Source organism: Thunnus albacares, chromosome 3 (genome assembly GCF_914725855.1).
Source record: "Thunnus albacares chromosome 3, fThuAlb1.1, whole genome shotgun sequence".
NCBI lineage: Eukaryota > Metazoa > Chordata > Actinopteri > Scombriformes > Scombridae > Thunnus > Thunnus albacares.
The window spans coordinates 30,325,808-30,350,108 of NC_058108.1; the positions used below are offsets into that span (position 1 = coordinate 30,325,808).

Here is a 24,301-nt window from a genome sequence, read left to right on the forward strand (position 1 = left end):
GACAAATCACAGTCTGTATAATGAAAACACATAATAATTACACAATAATTACACATTACAAATTTAAAAATACTTAACCATTTCATTTTAGAGATTGTACCATCAAGAAAAATTAAATGCAAGCTTCAGCCTAAATCCAAACAATGTTTTACATTTTTTGCAAAAAACTAATATGAGGTGTTTAAAAAGGTGCTTTAGCTGCTTTCACATTGTGTGATATTTCCTGATTTGCAGAAAACATGATTTATAAAAAACACCTGAACTTCTACCACAGATTTTTTTTATTTAAGTATTAGGCAAGGCTACTTTAGCAGTTATTTAGAGTGACTCTATTTTAAGTCCTTAATCTATATTTCAGGTGTTGATTATAATAACTGCTGGAGTGTAAATTATATCAGAAGGAGAATCTGCGCCCTGGAAGGCTCTTCAGTGGACATTTCAAGTGAATATTTGTGTCCTGAAAACCAGAAGCCTGAGTCTAAAGTTTGGTATAAAATAAAAAGAAGTACTGAGGAGGACGCTGCGAAGCCGACTAAGGATCCAGTTCGCGTGCAGTATCTTGACATGAACAACCAGCACATCCTGAGAATCAAAAACCTGAACAAGAATGACTCAGAAGAATACATATTCAGACTCCTAAAAGATGATGAAGTACGGAGGGCTGATCCACCTGGAGTGACTTTGATTGTCTCAGGTAATTCCTGTCATTACTTTTTAATAGAAACTGTGCTGCTCTCTCACCATGTACTAACAGCAGTCAGCAGACTTTATTCTTTAATGCCTACAAGAAGACTAAAGGCTGGTTCATGCTTAATATGATAACACTAACAAATGACAGTCAAAACGATGTAACTGTAGCTAAATTAAGTGCACACATTAAGCTGTATGCAGGGTCATGCACCACCTGAAATTCAGAACAACAAAGTGTAAAGATGCATCTGTGTTTTGTCAAAATCAGACCAGTGATTTCTTAGATATCACACAATAAATCATTCACAGTGAAGCCATGGTCCAATTATTCACCGTTTTAAGAACTTTAACAGATAAATCTTAATTTCTCAACTTTGGCTAAATTAGGAGCCTGTATTCTGTCTACTGCCTCAATGGTCTAATTAAAACATCATGCATATTTAAATGTGTCAAATCATTGTAGAAGTTGTATCTCCACTAAAACAGTGTAGGAGAGAGAGAGAGTTCAACATGCTGCAACTTAAAAAATGCATGTAAACAGGCAAATGAAGAAAACATTTTCACCACTGTGACACACAGTATAAAGAAATGTGCTTCAAATATAGGAAACACAAGCAAATAAAAGGGAAGTTACTGAAATAAAGAAGTGTCTGGGGGACATGAAAAACTGATGTCAGGATTTGCTTTCTGGTGTTAAAAATGAGCTAACAATGTTTGTTTGAGCTTCAAATTTGATTTTGTGTGTAACCTACAAGCCTATTTACTACTCTGTACAGTTTGCATTGTTTATTTATTTGCAGTGTATTTCTTTATGTTACATATGTGTCAAAAAGATGAAGATCTTCATTTGTTTGTGTTTTAATAAGTTGCAGTGCATTGAGCTCTCTCAGCCACCATAGTTAGAGAGGAGATCAGAATGGATGGATGAGCCTACAAAGGCTGTGACTCTGACACAGGAGTCTGTGCTTCATGTCTCATCTTCTACAAAGCATTTTTTTAACCATGATGGTGATTTTAACTAGTACGGTAGTTTTAGTTACCTAAACCTGTCTGTACCTTAAACATAGGAGTGGCAGATTAGAAAACACTTACTGTATATGAGTTGTTTTTTTTTATCATCATGTCATCTGGGTTGTTTCGAAGGATAGTGACAAACCTAGTTTGTAATTTAGGTATGAGGACTTTTGAGATGTTACGTCTCGTTTACATTTACTGACTAATCTAATAATCTTTCAGGCTTGGAAGTTAAGTTGTATCCTGCTGTGGTGACAGAGGGCCAGAGAGTCACACTGACCTGCAGTACCAGCTGTCCTCTGACTGACGACACAAACTACATTTGGTACTTGAACAGTCGACCTCTGACAGTGCCAGAGAGCCAAAACAAACACCTGGTTCTAGACCCAGTCAGCATTCAGCATGCAGGAAACTACTCATGTGCTGTCAAAACCCACCAAAACATCAACTCTGGTGAAAAGACTCTCACTGTCCAAAGTACCACAGGAACATCAACAGCAGCAGTTGCAGGAGTTGTTGCTGCTCTCCTGGTTATAATACCACTCACCGTCTTCTTCTGGATTAGGTGAGAAACAATGAGCTTTGTTGCAGAGTCATGACATTTACACACTAACCTGACATCATCTATTCATTTTTATATTCACTCATTTCACTAAACAGGAGAAAGAGGTCCTCCAGCCGTTCTCCTAGATTTGAAACATCAGACAATATGGAGCAGGTAAAATAAAATAATTTAAACAATTCTGCTACATTACATAACATTATTGCCCACAACCCTTGTTAAATGCTTTTCTCACAGGTTATTTATTTACTAAACACTGTTTTATCATTATTTTCAGTGTTGATAATTCTCTTGGAGAAACCTTAAATGGGGAAAAGTATTTTTATTGTCATTCATATACTTAATCATGAAACTGGAATGTAAAGTTACCAAATATCTGCTGTTACACTCATTTAATATCTCTTCCAAAACCATTATCAGTTGTGTTCTACTTGGAATTGCTCCATATTGCTTTGGAGGATCAGCCAAAACTTTAAATACAACATATTGTAATATTATGTATTTTGTTTCTTTATCAGCTAAACCCCAGTGCTGTGTATGAAGACATCTCAGCTCAAGCAACAGAGCAGGATGACCTTCACTACAGCAGTATTTACTTCTCTAAGAACCAGACAGATCCGCTCTACACCACCGTCCAGCCACATCAGCCCCAAGAACAGGAGCATGTCCCCTATGCTGTTGTCCACTTTAGATCCAATACAACTCCTGAGTAAGCATCTCTTCATTACAACTGATTATATTTGAGGGAGATAAGAATTATTTGGCTTATTACAGGTTGGACTATATGATATCTCAGACTCTACTGGTACTGTTTTGATAAAACTTGTGGGTTAAGTTCTTTCACTGTGGTGTTTAAAATCTACATTGATGATCACTGAACACACCAATGATCAGATTTTTAATAAGGACACATTTTTGTAAAGTTATGAAAATATTTCAGTCAGTGCAGCCCAGTGGACACTGACAACAAAAAAGTTTCTCAAAAATTTTTGCCTCTCCTACCTTTTAAATTTATTCACAAAATGGAAAAATTTGAAGAGCAAGATTCACTGGTAGCCATTATTAGAGAGCCATTGTATTAAATGACTAACTGTAAGTTATTTTATATTGCTAGCTTGCTATAGCTATGCTAGGTAAAACCAACGCACTGAGAAGCTACAGCCTTCTTTGTGGTGCTAAAGCAAATTAGCTACTTTTTCCTGTAAAATTACTTTAAATTAACTTTCTTGTGCTATTAGTTTGTGTTAAAACTTATATGGGTAACTTTTGCTGTATTTAATATGCTCATGTATGGCTCATGAAAAAAAACTCATTCAACATTATTTGTCTGCGTTGATACCTTTGTTGCCAATGAGTCATGCTAATTAGCAAACTTAACTAACATTAGCTTTAGTGGTCATATTTTGTATGTCAGTTTTCGTTTTGTGTTCTCTTGTTTGTTTGTTTTGTTAAGAGCAGCTAAAGGTATATATTTTTCGGACATAACATTTCAGCAGTTGCCATGGTGATAGCAGAAATTTTGAAATTGTCACATTATTGATTGAAAGGTAATGTTAGAGTCTTGCAACATTTTGATTAAAGTACTATTGTATAATTGCTAAAACACGTGATTATAAAAAAGGATATTGGGCTTAATAATTCATAATTACAGGTTTCATTTAAAGATGAAAATGAATTTGGATTTTTTTTTTTGTTTAACACGATGTGACATTACAATAAAAAAAATGGTTTTACTTTCTCTTACAAAGCATCAGAGAATAATTAAAGCTTTTTAGCAGTTGTTGTCTTTAATGCTTTTCTTAAAGGGTCTGTCAACTAAGTTGAATGCAAAAGTTAAATGCAATTGTATGTTTTGAGTTTTGATGGTGGGATGACCCTTTTCTTTACTATGGATTGTACCTTTAAATAAAGTTGACTTACTTAAACTGATGCTCTGAATTGTTCAATGGTCACACAGCATTTAATTCATAAAATAGGGATCTAATCTTACCCGTGCTGAGTTAAATAACATGTCAGCTGAAAATCAAGTGCACAACCAAGAAACAAAACAGTCATAGACACAACTGAAGTCCATATTAATATATTTTATTACCATACCAGTATACACTTCAGTAAATAATCCATATACAAAAAAAACATATGTAAATAATTTGTTACTTCTAGTTTAGGTTGTACAAACACCAGTGCAGTATTGTTTCTTTGTCTTTCAAGTAAGTTTATAATTCAAGTGTATAATTCCAGTTGTACATGTACATGTTAAATATTTGTTCAAGATACCTTTATGAAAGGTTGTAACAAGTGTACAGTGTGCAAGCAAGTTAGCAATGGGAGTGAGGTTATGTTTAAAGTCAGTCTAAATAACCTATAAAAAGGCAAGGCAGTGTGATGTGAATTAAAGAAAACAGTACAAATTTGGGCCCCAGACACATAAGGCAGATCTGGTTCATCATCACCGTCATCCAAGCTGTGTTACAGTATATTGCAGATTTTGTCGCGCTACTGTATGGTCCTTCTGATATGGCCTTATGTAGTATGTCTGTACATTGTCTTTGCAGCTACTTGGGTAAAAAAGTAGTTGAGGAACAACAAAATGAAGGATGACAAAGGGCGTTATGGTTTTATCACAACCAATGAGAACTGGATTCAAAAACTTCTCATGCAACACTATAGAGAGGGGGAGGGTGACAGTAAACTGACACTACCACAGTCACAGTGTATACTGATCTTAGTATGATTTAGTTGGAACCACTTCCTCCTACAGTTCCCCTGTATTCACATACCAAAGAAGGGAAACTCCACACTCAATTTCAGTGGTTTATATACAAACACATTAAACTTGATAAGGTCAGTGATAAGGTCATAAGATGCTACATAACTTGTCTTCCAATAGGCGACATCCTGTCAGTTGTTTTCCTGTTAGATTTCAGTCTCTGCCATGTTTTATACATTTGCTATCGTGTACTGACATTTGAGTGTAAATATGAAAGTCACTGTGGTCACATCGGCTCAAGGGGTTTGTCTTAGAGAAAGAGCACACCGCCACAGACATCATAGTTTCGATTCGAACACATGTCTCACTAATCTTTGTGCGTCATCCAATCACTCTTGTCTTTGACTCCACTCAAAAGACTCTCCTTTGCTCTCCTTTTCTCCATTTTGCTTTCACATTCCTTTCTGCTCTTATAGCCCCATCTTCATAGCCTTTCCTCATGATTTTCTTGTGCTTTCAGTTGTCCATTAGCACTTTTGCCAGGGATTGGAGGACTTCTCTCTTCTCATAAAGGTACATTTGGGTTTCCCACAGCATGTCCACCAGGACTGCGTCACTCACTTCATCAGCTGGGGGCTCAATCTGTACAAAAAACAATAAATAAATAGTGAATTTTACATAGTTTTAAAGTACATTAGAGATAATAGACCAACAATGAATACTATAAATGCCCATTTGACAAACACAAACAGAAACAAACTTGATTAACATGCATCTCAGCCTGTAACGATGTGGGTCACTCAAGCTGAGCTTCACCTGAGCTTCAAGCCAGATGGCGTTGGTTGGTAAAGTTATACTGTCTATGATGTTATAGAGCTGCAGTGATGTCTAGTTTAGGCCAGGAACATAGCAGATAATCATTTACTTTTGGCCAGCTGGAGTTAAAACAGAGAGCAGAGACAGCAGTAAATAAAAAACTGAAGTGCTGCAGATTTATGGTCAGCTGACCTGTGGTAGATGGTGTTGATCATTTCACACCAGGCTCTTGCTCTGTCGACTGCACAGCCATCAGAATCTGTACACTGTCAAGTCAGAGAGAGAGGAAATATTAGAATTAGAGACACTTTCTGAAATGTTATTGATACTGGTTGTCATGTCCAAAATATCAGGAATATTAAAAGGCTTCACAAAAAGTGGAAAACACAACTCAGGCAGGATGAATTCATATGAAAAAACATATAGTTTCAGCTGAGGATGATGAGCATTCAGCACTCATTGATTTACACAAGGAGCAAGGTAAATTTAAAAGCAGGTGCTCAAACTATACTCACACAGTCCACCAGCATCTTGCCCAGCTCTTTGGCTCCTACAAAGCTCTTGGCCAGCTCCAGAGGGTTAGAAGGCCGGAAAACATCCACAGAGCTCACCACCACCTGAGGAGGTTTACCTGGAGACACACGGGAGCACAGATACTGTACAGCTGGAGGAGCAGGAGGAGTTTCTAAATGTAGTTACTCATTGTGAGTTGTAAATGTTTTTTGTTTAGTTCAGTGGTCAAAGCTAGGTACAAACATAGTAGGAGTTAGGGATGTAAATCACTCTGAGGCCTCCCATCTTAAAAATGTATGAATTCAGGGCTGTGTAGGGCGCCTGGGATAAACAGCATTCATCACATGGCATATGCTATCTCATGGATATTGCTGGATACAGTTAATTAGGCATCAGATTTCTAATATCTCTACCCCCCCCCCCCCCCCCCCCCCCCCCAACAAGCTGGTGAAGCACTGTAAACAGAGTCACCTTAGCACAATGCATTAGCATGCATCACGCTCAGTAGCGCCTGCATTACAAGGAACGTCTCTCCTGAGACTGAAAATGTTACTGCTGTTATTAATCTTTGGAGCCGTCTCTAAACAAACTACAGTAACTATTGCCTTCGGGGGGAAGGAACATGTCACTCACAGCGGTGTGGCTCATCGACATGTTTTTAATAGTTTTTGAAGAACAACAGAGGTCTATGTCACAGAGGAATATGATATATTAGGCTTTGGATACACAGACAATACTTGTAAGTAGGATAGGTTCGTTGTTGGTTTGACTCTGCACATTAAAAGTAATCCAAAAATGTATTCTGGATAATATTTATACCTGAACAAATGGGAATTTGTGAGGTAATTTTGTGACTGACCAAGTTAAGTTCTTTGTGAACCTGTTCCTTTGTTTTTCACTCACAAACACACCTTCAGCTGTCACCTTCCTACGCTTTCTGGCTGGCTCCACTATCAACACATCCTCATCCTCCCATCCTGTAACAACAACATGGTTGCCACTCAAACAACACAACACAAATGGACTTCTCAGGCTTCGTTTTCTAAATAAATATATAATCCTGAATGAACTGAGTATAATTTACCACCATGTGTAGAGTTAGAAAATACTTTACTATGTCACCATCTGGTGGCAACATGAAGGACACTGTGGCAGACAGCAACACACACCACCACCCACCATTCATAAAACATTTGAGCACTAGTGCAGTAGGTCTAGTACCTTGTGGGACAATGAGAGGCTGGAACGTGGCCGTGGTGGCATACGGGGGCTCTCTGTGGACGGAGGGAGGGTCATAATTCCTGAAGATGTGCAGTTCTCCTGGATGTCTGTCAGCCAGAACACTGGTCACCATCACCCTGTACAAGAACAAATGTATGAGTGAAAAGATAATAGAGTAGATGTGAGTTTAACATAAAAAGGTGAATTTTAGTCAGATATCTCAGCTTTTGTTCATCATAAAAGTGTTTGACAAGACATTCTGATCTAAACCTGAAAAACCAGCACTTTGACACCAAAATTTGCTCATTTACAGATTCTGGATCCTCTACTACTAGTTTTTAGCCATGCAAGCAGCATTGTTCAAGGGATGGTGAGGTCTGTCACTCATTCTTTCTTTCTCTCCACTTTGGTCCAGAATGAAATATCTCAATAACTACTGAACAGATTGGCATGACATTTTGAACAGATCTCCATTGTCCCCAGAGGACGCATCCTACTGACTCTGGTGATCGCCTGACTTTTCCTCCAGCGCCACTATGAGGTTGACATTTTTAGCTTTTAGTGAAATGTCTAGTGTCTCTAGTGCCTTTTTACACTTTTCTGCCTATTGCCTAGTGGACACATTTAACCCTAAAATCCCCTTCAAACTTGTTTTAAGACATAAAAATGTGTCTGATGTGGTTAGAAATTCTTAAAATGACATCTACTCTTTCTACCTCACTGAAAAATCCAGACTATGCAAATATTTTTTATTTCAAGATGTCTCCTACTTCACTGAAAAGTCCATTCTCAGTGTATGTGCACTGAAGGTTTCAAATCTCCTCATCACACTTGTGTAAGTGCGTATTGGACCAGAATTAACAAACTAGTTGCGATGTCACAAATTATGCTCATACATACACAACTTTTCAATTAACACAGAAACTTTCCAGCTTCAGCAGTTGAATGTGAAAACAGTCTTCTAGTGTCAAACTCTGCACATACATCATTCTGTTAAGTGAAGCTCAAACATTCAAGTGAAGTAACAACGACAAAAATATATTTCTTCTAGGATGACAGGACTTCAATAAGTTTGACATGAACAGTTACCTGGGGTATTGGACGTCTGTCATCTTGGTGTTCTCTCCAAATTCTTTCTTCAGGAAATCCTCCAGTGGTGCTGATTCATAGGGTCGTGACCCTTTGAACACCTGCTCTTTCATCCTGAAGTACAGGCAGCGAAGGTACTCCATGGACTTTCCTACACATTGAAGAGATGCCATTATTGTTTTGATGCTAGGGTATGAAAACTCTTGGAAGCAGAAAGAAAAACACACTCACCGTGGATTATAGCGAGGGCCAGGATCCCCCCAGTGCTCGTGCCAGCCACCCAGTCGAAGAGCTCTCTGGTGGGCCGACCGGCCTCTCTCTCCAGAGCGATCAGCATTTGGATCAGCACCAGGCCTTTTATACCTCCACCATCCAGACACAGCAGTCTTTCCATCCTGCAGAGGAGAGGAGATATCACTTTTTTTACACCAGAACTTTTTGTCTCATCTAAGACAGAAACACATACAAATAACATGTTTTCACGTTAAAGTAATAATAATATATTTTTAAAAACACAACTTTGTTATTATTATTCATTATCCTTTTGCTACCACATAGCCAGATGCGCAGAATTCATGGAAAAAATATGTGACAAACTTTACTTTAAAGCAACATTATACAACTATTTACCTTAAAATAACAGTTTCATAATCATTTTGATGGTACACTGACTTGTAATAGAGAGAAAGGCGCCTCTTTCATTCCCACTCCGCTCCCTGAACGCCTGTTCTTGCACTATGTAACTTGGGTTGAGCGGGTACGATCCCCCACAAGAAATAGTAGTTACCTGGATGTAACTCCAGTTTTATGAGTACTGGCAGGTGGGTGTTCAGCTAATAAGCGACAGCTGGTGTGCCTGATGAGCCCTTTGGTGAATTATAATCACGTGTTATCTCACCAATATGTAGCTATATCGGTATCAATAGAATTAAGTTACATACTAGCAGCCACCAGACTGTATTTTCCGTGGTGTGTGAAGATGATGTGGATCGCAACATAAGTCGGTCAGTATAACGCTAGCTGTTAGCAGCTACATTTTAGCACACAGCTGCTGCGGGTTCAGACAATCATAGAAATAAGATCAGCCAGAGGCACAGCGAGGGATGTCACAACAGTAACGCCGTGTCTAGACCACAAGTGTAGCAGCGAGTGCTCCGTCTGTGTGTCTACACTGGAGACGTTCTGTGTAGACACACAGACGGAGCACTCACTGCTGCTGCTGCTCTGCTAAACGTGCTGCTCATGCCACACTTGCAGTCTAGATACAGCAAGTGTCGAAGTCTGTTCCCCTTCAAATAGTGTTCCCTCATGGTACAATAGTTCGGTATCAATAGTTCAGTATTAACTACCACTTGTGGCAGCAGAGGCTGCTGTTGCTGCTGCTCAGCAGAAGTTACATAGTCTTGCTTTAACCATGAAAAACAGACGGGGAACTGTGGAATTACAAACATACTCACTTCCTTTTCCCCGTTTTGGGCCCGTCCACTTCAGATGTGCCTCTGCTCATTGCAGTGACTGCAGCCCCCACGAACATGATGTCCTCAAACCCTGTGAGCCAATCATAACAGCTATTGGTGTGGGACCAACACATGGCAACAGTATTGATTAAATTCATGTACAAAGGATGGAAAAGGAAAGGGGTCACTGGGTTTTCTACAAGCCACAGGGGAGTTATACCAAGAATGTCAAGTAGATATGCGTGCATGTTGCTTTTATGTAAGGATACTTGCTTTATCTTATTTAATTTGAAAAAATAACCTCTTTCTGTTAACTACTTTCCACACATTCCTTCTTTCTGTTATTTGGTAATTTAAGGATTAAGGATTATTTGAAAGTTGCACACAAATCATTTTTTTCACTAATCAGCAAACTAAAAAATACAGTAAATGTAAAAAGTTATAGAAAATGTAAAAGAGCTCAAACAGAGACATATTCTGTAGATGAGAGAAACATTGAAACAGAGTGCAGTGAAGGGGAGGCAGAGGATGGGACGTTGGTGTTACCTATGCCTGGAGGTGGGGCCTTGTTGGAGATGGGGGGAGGACTGGCAGGGGAGGGGGGGAGGCACCGCTGGACCCCTACACTACACAGCATGTCCAGCAGTATCTTTCTATTCGGACCTTTCGTTTTAACGAAAAAAACACACACACACACATGCACGCAAATGGAGTTAGACATGCACAAACACCACAAAAAGCAGAGGAGAAGAGATAGAGGGTGATAGATAAGAGACAGAGAGAGAAAGCAAGAATGTAAGCAGGATGTTAGCAATTATCATGCATTGACAAAAATCAATAAATGACAGCAAACTCCATTTACCATCATTTCTGCTTCAGAGCATCGAGTATGTGGTTTCATACACATTTGTCTCCATGTGAAAACAACAAATATGCTCATATAATCATCTTGTTTCAATAGGCAGACAGATCCAGTAGAAACAATGCACAGACCTTTATTAGAAATCACTGAAATGTCAAATTATTTTGCCTTTTGCATGGCAATGTAAATGTTGCTATGGACATTAAATGTTGCCGAAGAGGTTGAAATTTATTTTTTTTGGACTAAAAAGTCAATATATCAAGAACAGCTCAACAGTTTTCTGACTTTCCACATCCACAACTGTAGGCCTTTACTTTTTGCTTTATATCCTTATATTCTATGCTCATAATACACTGAATTTATTAGAAAACACTCAGTGCACTAAAATGTAATCCAATACAGCAGTCATGTAATAAATAGTACATTTGGGATGCTGTTCTTACGCGAGCAGAAATCAGAAATATGTGCTGAAGGCCTGATACAAATATCTTAATCGTAGCACTGATGTAAGAGCAAATGTTTTCAGCTTTTGTAACTGAAATGTTTTGAAAGTGCTGCCCTCTGCTGTTGAACAGGTAGAACATGTGCAGATGGAGAAGGAGACTGGAGCTACATCAACTGAGAAGTTTTGGTTCCACAAAATCCCCTTACAGATCAGAGAGCGAGCTCTGAAATCACTGAGTAGCTGGAAATGATCAAATCAAAGCTCTATACATATGCTGCAAATGTACAATGGAGTGTGTGGTGTTTTTACATCATCCACGGTAAAGTTGCATGATGCACCTTTAAAAAGAAATGCTGCAAGCTTTGTAACCATGCTGCTTCTAAACAGTCACAAAACAATGAATTAGTAGCAAGAGCGGTACAACTGGTCTTTATATTTAGAGACAAGGCACTAAAGATTGTTTCATTATATCATAACAACCATTTTCATGCATCGGCTTTACCATCTACATTGGAATACATGCTGTTAAATGAGACTATGGGTTAACATGTTATAATCTGATTAAACTAGAACAAACAGGCGTGTTAGGTCAGTCACATTAAGTTCTATAAATATAACACAGCTTTTCACTGTCCTAACTCAGAATTCCTACTCTGTTCCTTATTTTCCTGATTCAACTTCTGTATACCTTACAGTTTATATCTCTCTTTTCATCCTTCATGTCTCTCTTACCTTTGCTGGTGCGTGCAGCAATCAGTCCAGGTGTTTCTCCCAAGTCGTTGTGGATCTCCACATCAGCACCAAATACAATCAGAGCTTTGATCAACTCCATGTGGTCCATCTAATTAATGAGCACAGTGTCACACAAGTGGTGCATTATTATTATTTTTAAAAAAAACGGTGCAGCCTCATTTCCCTATTGTTTGGGATTTTTAGGATAAATCTCCTGCAATCTGAGTCGTAGCTCTTAGTGTTTTCCCCTCATACCGATACTGTGTTGCCACTACTTAGCAAAATCACTCCTTGACATTTCTCCTCCCTTTCATGAACACTTTGATTATCAGTAAGATTATTGTTTTCACCTGGAAGATAAGAACAAGGCAGACGTAATATCTCGTACACTCACCTTCATAGCGAGGTGCAGAGCTGTGTTCCCATCTTGTCCCTTCAGGTTGGCGTTGGCTCCGTGGGTGAGTAACACCATGGCTGCCTCAAAGCGGCCCTTCTTGGTCAGAATGTGGAGGGCGCTCTCCCCGGTCTTACTGAGATAATTCACCATACAGCCATGCTCCAGCAGCAAACGACACATCTGGCACAGAGAGAGAAAGACTTTATTAAATGAACAGAACAACAGGACCTCTCCTGTTACTTCTTCCTAAAGCCTAACTTGCATGTCTTGGTGTGGGACGCCTCAATGACAGGCCAGCATTTCTGATTGGAAGCATTGACATAAACTCGTACAGGATGAAATTAGTTTTGTAAATGTTGTTCAAACTTGGGCTGCTTGCTCACAGAGGTCATCAAAGGTCATAGATCCATTATTCTCCTATCAAAGCTTCAACGCTTTGGTTTCTCTAGAGTCAGACTACTAATTCTAACCACAAAACACTTGATGTTCCTCACCTCAGCAGTTTTGGCCCAGTGGAGAGGCGTCCCACCATATACAGAATCCTCAGCCTGGAGCTGGCCTGGGTCTGCTTTGAGGATCTCCTCCGCACACCTGACAGAAACACAAAGAGACTAGTCACATGTACTATTAACTTAAAGCTATAGACTTTGTATTCTGGGAGTTTAAAACGTAAGCTGAGGCACAACATTCAATATCTCTAAAACAAACTGCACAGAATCCACTCCGTTTTTATCTTGTCTGCTGACAATTTTACTGACCTATTTTTAAAAAAAACTCTATAATTTGTGTAAGCACAAAACCTTTATTTCTTCTTATTCTATGGAAAAAGCAAAAAAAACAACCTCTACAGATTCCCTTCCGACCACATATATTCTGATAACTCGGATACCCAGTACCACTCCTATATGTTCATTTGATGTAGTGCTTCTGAGAGGTTCTCTCCAGCATTATGAAATAGGTTTGCTGCTCTTATACCAAAGTCAATACACACTGGTCCTGTATGCATAAGTTCACAAGACTAGGTCAAAACCTGGTATATGACTGGACCGAGTATGAAACGCTAGAGGGATTTTAATTTGTACGTCACCTGGTTACCATCAGACATGAACATACATATTTGTATTGCACTTTTCATGCAGTAACTCAATGTGCTGTACACATAAAAAATATTAAAAATACTTAAATACATTGCACCAGATTTTAGGTGTAGACTATATGGTGCTGGTGTGAGAAGGGTTGAGTTAAGATTATTTTTTATATGTTTTATATATTATTTCACTTACTCACAACCCAAAATATAGTTTTAATACAGTAACTGTCAAGTTACTCATTAATGCTAAGTGTAAATGACCCTAATACAGTGTGTTTCATGTGTGTAAAGTTTGTATTCATACATTTATTTGTTATATTGCTTTTGTTTTATTTACCATGAACACAGAAGTGCTTTATTTCAAAAAACAATGGTGTAACTGTAAGTGACTCAGTGACTCAGTGATGGACAGACGCATTTGAAGTCTGTGAGTATAAACCAACTTACAGTCTGTTATTGCTGTTATATTATAGGATGGCACATTTGTCTTTAGTTTGTAAGCTTATTGGGCAACATGAAATATATTTCAGAGGTGCCGATTCAACCTCATTTTCATTTTCTTTGTAGTGTTATTAATCCATTATCTGACTTATGATTTAGTCAGTGATGGAGGTGATCTGCTGGTAACCAGTGTGTCTTATTAAAGACAACATGAACTGCTAATTGGTGTTTGAGTTGATATGACTCGCTTGTGAAGCTGTAAATCACAGTCTGTATAACGACAACACATAATAATTACACAATAATTACACATTAGAAATTTAAAAATACTTAACCGTTTCATTTTAGAGATTGTGTCATGAACATATACACATTATTACACTAACCACAAATATCCTGACTTACTATTTAGCCTACAGTTGGCTCAGTATGTATGATGATTGCATGAGACGTAGTGCCACTACTCATGCATTATTCACTTCCTGAAAAATCCCCAATCACTATGCTGATGAGGGTCTCTGGGTGTCACAAATAGGCAAATAAACCAAAAGTTGCTCTGGAAGGTAGGGTTGGTCACTCTACTCTGTGATGCAATAATGATCTTGCAGATATTAAAAAGTTGCTTTTATAACTTGTGGACACTAGATGTCCCTGTGCGACCATGTCTGATCAAAGAGTCAATGAGGGGAAACAGGAGCATTTTCTCATCATAAAGCTATTCATAAAACTACAAATTGGACTACAGCTATAAATTGATGAAACCATTTCTTTCTACAACACTCAACTGTAAAGAACAGAAAATTTAACTGAATTTACAAATTGCCTTAGACTGTTTATGACTCTGAATGAACAAAGGTGCCTGCGAGGAGTGTGCTCTTGTCAACAGTTACAACTTACTGCACATGCTCACAGCGGAAAAATGCACAAACCTTCAGAACTGAAATAAGATTTATTTTCTAATATATGACTTAGTTTTTGGTGGGGTTTTTGGTCCACCTCAAGATTTTATGTGTAGTTTATTTGCAAAAATAACAAGAATGAAAAAATCGAGTAAAAATAGATTGTGCTGGTGAGATTTTAAAAGCCCAAAAGGGCCTATAAGACAACTCACCAAAATGAAAAAAAACTGCATCTGAAGTTGAAGTTCTAATGAAGAAAAGAATACATACATACTATAACATATATACATGTATCCAACATATACTGTACATTGAACACTGATATACACTGTTTTTCTATTCTTGATGGCCACAGAAATCAGGAAAAGGAAAAGCTTGATCTGTTTTTTTCTTTTGACATTTTCCAAGTTGGATAAAATAATTGATTGAAGATATTTAAAGACATTGCAAAAGAATGACAATGGTGGAAACTGAATGAATAGTCATTCAGACATTTAACCTAAAAACTATTGTAAGTCTATTCAGTCTGTTCTGTCTATTTCAGGTGTTGAGGATAAGAACTGCTGGAGTGTGAATTATGTCAGGAGGAGGATCTGTGCTCTGGAAGGCTCTTCAGTGAACATTTCAAGTAATTACTCGTATCCTAAAAACCAGAGGCCCAAGTCTAAATTATGGTATAAAATAATGGCAGGTGGTGAGGAGGAAGTTGAAAAGGTGATTGAGCTTGCAGGTCGTGTAAAGTATCATGACAGTGTGAATAACCAACACATCCTGAGAATCAAACAGCTGAAGAAGAACGACTCTGCAGAATACACATTCAGATTGGAACGACATCATGGAGGACGGAAACAGCCGGATTTTCCTGGAGTGACTTTGGTTGTCACAGGTAATTCTTAAATTTAAATGCTTTGTAATGATGCAGATTGCAGAGTGAGTTTGTCTAAAAAATAGAAACAAGAATGATTGATTGATCACAGTGCTTTTTTGTTTATCTTTCCATATTGGAAAAATAAACAAAAGCTGCAGCTGAAATATCAATTTGTCTAGTTAGGTGATTAAGGTAATTAAATACCAGAGACACAGTATTTTTCCTGCAGTCCAACTGCCTTTAATAAATCAGTAAAGCGTTTGCATATGTGCTCCCTGAGCTGTGCAGCAAGAGGAACACCTTGAACAGCTCACACAAACACTTTATACTTTCAGCCTCTGCTCAACACAACTGTTAACACACACAATTTGTGCATAGTCATACTCCTCTTGTCTGCAGACACCTGTTTCCTGTAAGATAATCAATAACAATTGCATATATTGTGTCATGCCTGTCTTGTACAATTTCCAGTTTGCATTTAGTTCATTTTTCTAACTATCACTTCTTAGAATCAGAGTCAATGTGTATCATTCACTTCAGATAACCTTTTCTATTTCTTCTTTCCTAACAAACTAGACATTAATTTGCCTACATTAACAAGGTGCGAAGCATCTTACTTAAAACAGAACAATGTGATTACGACACATAAACATCAATAGAGAAGGTCAAGAGTGCATCATGTTATTTAAAGACAAAATTGATCAGTTGATCACACTTCTACACTGGATTAATGATCATCAAAATACATCAAAATCTTTATTGTGTGATTGCTGGAAGCAATGACACATTGTTCTTCTCACTCTTTATTCTTATTCTGTCTTCCGTACGTTTTTTGCCACGTTTCAACTGCTGCGTACTTTGTGCTATAAAAACCATTTAACTGTCAGTCTGTGTAATGGCAGACTATGGGACGAACCATCCACCTAAGTTGGAACTATTGTCACTTTGACACTCAACTGCTTGGATGTCCCTTATCCTACAGATGCCATTCAAACTTTAAAATGTTCACAAAACTTTCAATTTTCAAAGTTATCAGATTGTTTAGTGATATCTTTTATTATTTTTCAGCAATTTAAGCCAAAAGTCAGGGGTTTGGCAGACTTTTTCAGGTCTCACCAGTGTGTCATGTAATCAGGCACAGTGGAGAGCACAGATGTTTTTAGGCCAGAAATGTTTTTCTAAACGCTGTCACTCCCACAATTTTAACTCCACAAGCACATATCTTGCCTCAGTATGTTGCCACAAGCCTCCTCTCTCTCACAATGTAAATACATTTCACATAGGACTTATAATTTTTGAGATCTGAACCTTAATTGATAGAGAGTTGCTGTCATGTTCTCATTGACTGTAATACAGTCTGCAGGATGTGTGTCTCCTCTCACTCCGGTTTCTTAAACTTACAGATTCTCTCTTCCTTCAAACACTTTTTACACGTATTATTCATTCTCATGGTAAACTAGTCTTGCTTTCACTAATGATGTACAAATCCCTGGGTTTCAAGCTCTAGTTTGAGACAAATACATTTTCATCATCAAAATGGAGATTTTTTGCTTTCCTTACTGGGAATGTCTGTTGGCTCAGTGGTTTAGAACACTGTTTTCTGATCAGCTTCACCTCAGATGATAAGGTTGTGTGTTCAATACCCACTCATTGCTTTACTCCTCAGAATATTGCTCTCATGTACAAAGTTGCTTTACATCTCTATCATGTACCATAAGTCAATACCTCTTTAGCTTACATTAACATTATTACCTAAATTGTGGATTGCTATTCTTGTTAAATACATCTTTTCTGACTTAACAGATCCTGTCTGAGCAGGCCATTGGTTTAGGCTCATGTCACATATCAACTCCTTTTAGATCCAAAGGCTGTGAGTTCAAGTCCCGCTTAAGGCAGAACTCAGTAGAGTTGAAGGATGAAGGATTCCAGGTGATGTCAATCTGCTTAATGAGACTGCTTTCTCGTCAATTTCATGCAATTGACAGAGTAAACACCAGAATCTAGCCTGGCATTGCTGTGTGACAATAATCAATAGTGTTCAGCCTCCAGTTATGCAATCTAAATTCGCTTTCAGCAATCACACACAATTTCTACAAAAATTGCTTTTTCTAGTTCTTCTTTTTCTTCTAATTCTTCCGTACGTTTTTTGAAAGCTTTCAACTCCTCTATATTTTGAGCGACATAAACCATTCAAATATCAAAATGTTCAGCTCTTTCAGGACATCTATGCTATACCTTTTCAGCTTTCTACCTTAATCCAGTGATTTTATATATATTTTTTTAACATTAAAATTTATAATGGAAAGTCTATGGAAGGAATGTTTGAAAGCTAATATCTCAAAAACTAAAAGTGCTAGGCTATTCATATTTAAAGTATAGGTGTCCCATTTGAAAATGCTTAACATATTAAAATATGGTATCAATAGCATCACCATGTGGTCAGTTATTAAATGTTTTGCGTTTTGGCTAATAACTCATGAACGGTAAGTCCTATCAAAAAAAAAAAATTTGGTCAGGATGTTCCTTGGATGATGCTGATTAGACTGATATGGGCCACGTCCATTTGCGCCTATAAAATTTGTCCGCCATTTTGTTTTTTTCAACAAACATATGTTTTGCTTCTGTTGGCACATATTTCATCCAATCTTCACCAAATATGGTACATACCATGTTTAGAGGACCCTGAACACGACTTATTCATTTGTTTTCAGATATCACGTTCGGTTTGTCTGTTATTGGTTAGCAAGCTTTTGAAGGTGTGGCCTAATGCACTTAATGGTCAATAACTCCTCAATAAAGAGTCGGATTGTGACCAAATTTGGGAATTTTGTACACAAGGTGACCTGTCAGAAGTGTGTAACATTTCATGAAATATTTCCCCACAGGGGGCACTAAATTCACCTTATAACTTGATATTTCAGCAATTCTGTTGTCTTTAATGAAATGAAACTTGGTAGACAGGTTTTCCATGAGAATCTGCACGACACACTGAATCATGGCATCAATAGCCCCACCTTGTGGTCATAAATAAAACCCCACCATACTACTTATTAAACACCAAATCTCTTAAATGTAACATGCCATGGTAATCAAATTGTATTCATACAGACGGGGATCCTGAACAAGTGTTTAGTGTTTTCAGCAATGCTTTGCGATTTATTTCAGTATTCAGCATTCACACGCATTTTCAGCAGGAAATGCATTTCTAGTGGCAACTGTTCTCTCTCATTAGCATAAAGGTGGAACAAAAGTAGCAAAACTGCAGAAAGTCTTATTGTAGGGTGGATGGTTGGTCATACAAGGCAGGTTACTGGCAACAAAAATCAGTGCTTGTGTCCCAATCAGCATTAAATTCTTTTAATGAGATCTTTCCTCCAACAAAGTAGCCTTAATTGCCTACATTTAATCAGACCTTGAACCTCAGGGTGGCAGAACAGAAAACGCTCATACGAGTCACTTATGGAACACATGTTACAGGTTTGACAAGTGAGGAATTTGGTCATTTAGGAATAAGGACTTATTATTTAGGTTTGATGACTTATGGATGTCTTTTTTTACATTTACTGACCAATTTAACCATTTTTCAGGCCTGAGAGTGAAGTTGCATCCTGCTGTGGTGGCAGAGGGCCAAAGAGTCACACTGACCTGCATGACCAGTTGTCCTCTGACTGACAACACAACCTACATTTGGTATTTGAACAAACAACCTGTGAAACTGTCACACAGCCAAAGCAAACAACTGGTACTAGACCCAGTCAGAAGTCATCATGCAGGAAACTACTCCTGTGCTGTGACATCTCACAAGAACTTCAACTCCAGTGAAAGGACTCTTACTGTTGAAAGTAAATACACATTAGCTGCAGCTGCAGGAGCTGTTGTTGCTCTCCTAGTTATAACACCTCTTTTTGTCTTCTTGTGGATTAGGAGGTAAGCAAAACCCTGCTCTGTTGCAAGAAATTACATTTAATTTCTAACCTGAAATCACTTATTCATGTATATATATTCATTTGTTTCACTATCTAGAAAAAGAAGGACTTCAGGTAACGAAGCAACAGTCAACATGGAGCAGGTAAAGAACAGAAATTTCAAAAACATTTTGCACAACGTTTAATTTTTAAAGTCGAAATTACGTTAAAATTAATTTTCACTGAGAACTCTGTATATATGTCCTTGGTATTTGTTTTGACTTATATACTTGTGTACTGTAAATACCAAAAAGAAGAAATTTAGTTCAATTGTGCCTTAATAGTTCCCCCCACATTAGTGTTCTCCAGCTGACAACGATGGTTTGGTAATTTTATTGGTGCGACATCTGTGTGAGCAGGCACTAAAATGGTTCATACATTGTTAGTCCTTGCTAGCCATTGTTAGCTGTTACTTGGTCCCATTTGTGATTTGAACACTGCTTACAGTACGTTACTCACTGATTAAATTCATGGGGGGCTGCTGACATTAAAGGACCCATTGCTGTTAGTTTCAACTTATAGTTTTGACAGTCTAGTCATTTTCCATCACCATACTGTATATGGACCTGTGAAAAAGAGACAGCTAACGCTAACTAGACCTCCTCTTTTTAATAATGTGGGACAAACACAGCACTGAGTGTGCAGAATGACTTAGCAGGAGTTGAATAACATGAACAAAAATGACGTCTTGTGGGAATCAGTGCTAACATTAACAAGCTAGTTTACATAGCTCTCACTTTCTGAGTGGAAGCTAGTTAGTCCAGCTTTCTAGTTTCCAGTTTCTGAGTGAAATACAAACTTCACAGCATGATGGGTCCTCCCAAATATTGAATATTGTAAATGGACAGATGTCTTTAATCACTAAGAGGACTTAACCAACACTATGTGAACTTGTTGATAAGGGGAAAAAACATCCTGATACAAGATGTTTTTTCCCTTTATCAGCAACATTAAAGGCTATACAGAGTATGACGTGCTCTATTCAGTTGAGCAGCAGCGAGCTGACAGCATGTCTCCTTACAACGACAGCATTCAGATGTCAGTCAATTGCTACAAAGGGAAACACCCACCCACAGGCCTGAAGCTAAGACACTGTTTCCACAAATATGTCCAAAAATTGTTTGATCTTCTTTTGAAACATTGAGAATTATGCACAATATCTGCAGTTTCATGATTGTTTATATTTCCTTTCACAAAAAGTGGAGAGAATTCAAATTTCAGTTTGACTTTAATGACAGGTCACTAAGATTTAAAACTCACATTGTAGGTCAATTTTACTTAATTAATTAAAAACACTTCGGGCCTTCATAGACTTTCAAATAAGAAAGTAGGATTTTTTACCTGAGTGTGCAGGATTTGCGGTTCCTTCTCAAAGAACAGAATATTTTCAATTCTGCTGCATTGGAAAAACATCACCTTCGTCTGTCCTGCTTCCCCTCAGATTGGATGATCCTTCAAGTTACACAAAACAACACAGAACTACATTGTACAGTACCATTAGTTTTATGGGTCCAAATTTTGCAGCGTAGATGTGCTGTAGAGCTAAAATGTCTTCTACTGCAGTCCACATTACACAGCTACATTAGTCTTCCAACACAAATCAGCCATTTGTAAATCATTTGATATGGATTAATTATTCATTCATTCATTCATTAATCATTTATCATTGATATCATGAAGATTACTCTGACCTAAAAACTATCTGTAAAAGAAAATAAACATATTTTGGACAAACTAATTATCCTTCTAGGGCTGTGAGGTCAACAGTTACTTATTATTATTAGAGGTTTAATGCCCCACAATGTAAGCTAATATTATTTGTCTTGTCTTCTCATCAGTTAAACCCTGGTCCTGTGAATGAAAACATCTCAGCCCAACCAACACAGCAGGATGATCTTCACTGTAGCAGAGTCTACTTCTCTGAGACCCAGACACATCCTCTCTACTCCAACGTCCAGCCACACCAGTCTAAAGAACAGGACGACGTCGCTTATGCTGTTGTCAACTTTAGACCCAACAGGACCCCAAAGTGATCAATGATTACAACTGATTCAAGATCCACTTAGTGACCTTGCTCATCTTGAACAGTACTATTTTCAACAACCCTTCAATACACATATAGTGTTGGGGTGTATCTGACACACCACAGGTCTGATGTTAATAAATCTTGGTGAGATGTTTCGCAGTGGGAAACCTTTCTGCCTGATATATGCCAGACTTCAATGTCACATTTCAAGGTTTCTAATCTCTGGCACCATTACACTCCACTCCATGTTTAGCAGCAGTTACCCAAAAGTACTGAACACTTTGAAACAGCAGATCGAGTGTATCTGAAAACTTTTTCACATTTGCTAGAAAGACCACACTTGTCATATAGAGAACAATTATTGTGATACATATGTGTTTTGGCTTGTGTCCCTCATCAGTGGAACACACAGAGAACATTTAAGTGAGATGAAGTATGATGTATATATTTGGACCACATTTTCACATGCTGTCTGGAATTTTTAGATTTGTTGTGGATTGTTGACGGACATGTTGTATCATTGAGAACAGGATACTTATAGTAGTGTGCTATGGTGTGTTTCATGTTGTATTACTGTGCTTTCTGTTTGATTTGCAGCTATAACTGTAAAAATGTTTTTGTAAAACTTATTTTGCTCTCAGAAACATGTTCTACTCTGCATGTTCTGTAGTGTATGATATGATCATAAAAACTATGTCTGCAGCTTCCTCTTCACAAGTGTTTTTTTTTCACCATGAAACAAACACAGACAGTCTCACATCTCTCTGACCAACACTGACAAATTTGACACCTTTTATGATAACTTGATGCAGCTTAACACTGCTGCATGTTACATGATGAGCCGATACATTACTTAAAAATGAGAAACAATGACACCTTAAAGTAAATATGAAGGTTCTCCATGTTAAAATATGACATCAAAAACTAAACTACTGCTGCACTACATAAATTGTTTATCTGTGGTTTTACTAAGAATTATAATGAGGAAGGAGGTTTATTTTTGGTATCAGAGCTACATGCAGCATGTCTGCTAGCCGCCCTCACACTGACCAACAGTCCATTCTGGCTTCAGTCATTTCTCTATAAACCTGCTCTTAATTTAGACTCTTCAGTAAGGTCAGCAGCAGATACAAACACTGTTATAATCTTATAGACCCAGTATGAGTGCCAACATTAATGTTATTATTTACACCTGTACTTTTCCTGCTTGAACAAGTCAAAGTGTTTGCTGTGAAAAAGGTCCACTGATTAGAAGCGAGGGACTAAAACAACCACGTTGGCAGAAGTTGGATGTGTGTTTACTGGTTTCAGCCCCAACATCTCAGGTATAAATGTTTATCCTCTCTGATGTAATGATCATTTATTGTTAACTGTAAGAAATACACATAACATGTTTAATGGAGTTTAAGAGTTATAGTGTGGACAATTTGTAGAAAATTGCGGATTGATTTACAGAAAACAGAAAAGAAGAATAAAAAAACAAAAATGCTCTCAAGCTTTCTTCAGATGTCCTTCATGTACAACATATTATACTATTATTAGTCCTATTCTGCATGTTCTGCAATGTTTTAAGTTACCATAAACTTCTGCAGTTTCCACCACAGAAACCACCATCACCGTCCATAGACAGCTTCACATCTTTCTGTTCTCACTTCAGCAGTTTTTACAGCTTTTCAATGAAAATATAATGCAGTTCAACACTAAAATATCTGGTATGAAGAACCCATACACTATAAAAACAGAAAATAACAGTAATAATTGTGATGAGATACAGAGTAAGAAAAATAATGGCACCCCCAAGTTAAAATCAACGTTTTCCTTGTCAGAATATGACGTCAAATAAATACTGAACTATGTAAGGTAGATTCTGTACTAGAGGAAGAAGCAGGAAGGAAGTGAATTTCAGGTGTCAGAGCTTCATGCTGTGCATCTGCCCGCAACTCTCACAATGACCAACAGTTCATTCTGTCCTCTTAAGTCTTTACTCTGTAAGAGGACTGCTGTTGATTTTGACCATTTATTTATAGATTTGATGTTTTATGAGCTTTCATAAACACAGCAGGTGTAGTAAGGCCATTAAAAAATTAATATAATCAACTTTGTGTTTAGAAGCGGAGGGACAACAACAGCCATGTTGTTGGCAGAAGCTGGCTGTGTGTTTATGGCTTTCATTCTGTGCATCTCAGGTATGAATTATTGTTTATCTCTTCTTATATAATGACTGTAAACATGATATATACAATATGAGATTATTAACTGTAATCTGTAAATAATGTTTTACTTGATTATAGGAGTTAAAGTGTGAACAACTTGAAGAAAATTGCAGATTATACATCAAATGTCCTTCATTTACAATATTTCATATTATCAATATTTAGTGATTAGTACTAGAAGAACGTTATAATTATGAATCAATGCTTCTGTTAAAGGGGTTCAGGGACAAGCAAACAGCATCTGTGCCTTAAAAGGTTCATCAGTGGATCTGCCCTGCTCAGCTCAACATC

General features: G+C 37.6%; 1 protein-coding gene across 1 annotated transcript; it reads right to left on the minus strand.

Moving 5' to 3' along the window:
* Positions 1–7,282: 7,282 nt before the first annotated feature.
* On the minus strand, positions 7,283–13,606 carry LOC122976346 (85/88 kDa calcium-independent phospholipase A2-like). The gene is made up of 9 exons (XM_044344786.1): positions 13,596–13,606; positions 13,003–13,099; positions 12,506–12,688; positions 12,112–12,220; positions 10,619–10,735; positions 10,073–10,163; positions 8,847–9,010; positions 8,616–8,766; positions 7,283–7,663 (listed from the first exon to the last, which is right to left on the minus strand). Exons 1-9 carry the CDS (start codon positions 13,604–13,606, stop codon positions 7,348–7,350), a joined length of 1,239 nt encoding a protein of 412 aa, XP_044200721.1. The 3' UTR covers positions 7,283–7,347.
* Between the last annotated feature and the right edge of the window lie 10,695 nt (positions 13,607–24,301).

Bases quoted from the DNA above. Each gene is read 5' to 3' on its own strand.
- LOC122976346 (XM_044344786.1), bottom strand. The intron at 10,164-10,618 runs GTAACACCAACG...ATTGGCTCACAG, and splicing joins GGCCCCACCTCCAGGCATAG to GGTTTGAGGACATCATGTTC. The intron at 9,011-10,072 runs GTGAGTATGTTT...TCTCCTCTGCAG, and splicing joins CCCAAAACGGGGAAAAGGAA to GATGGAAAGACTGCTGTGTC.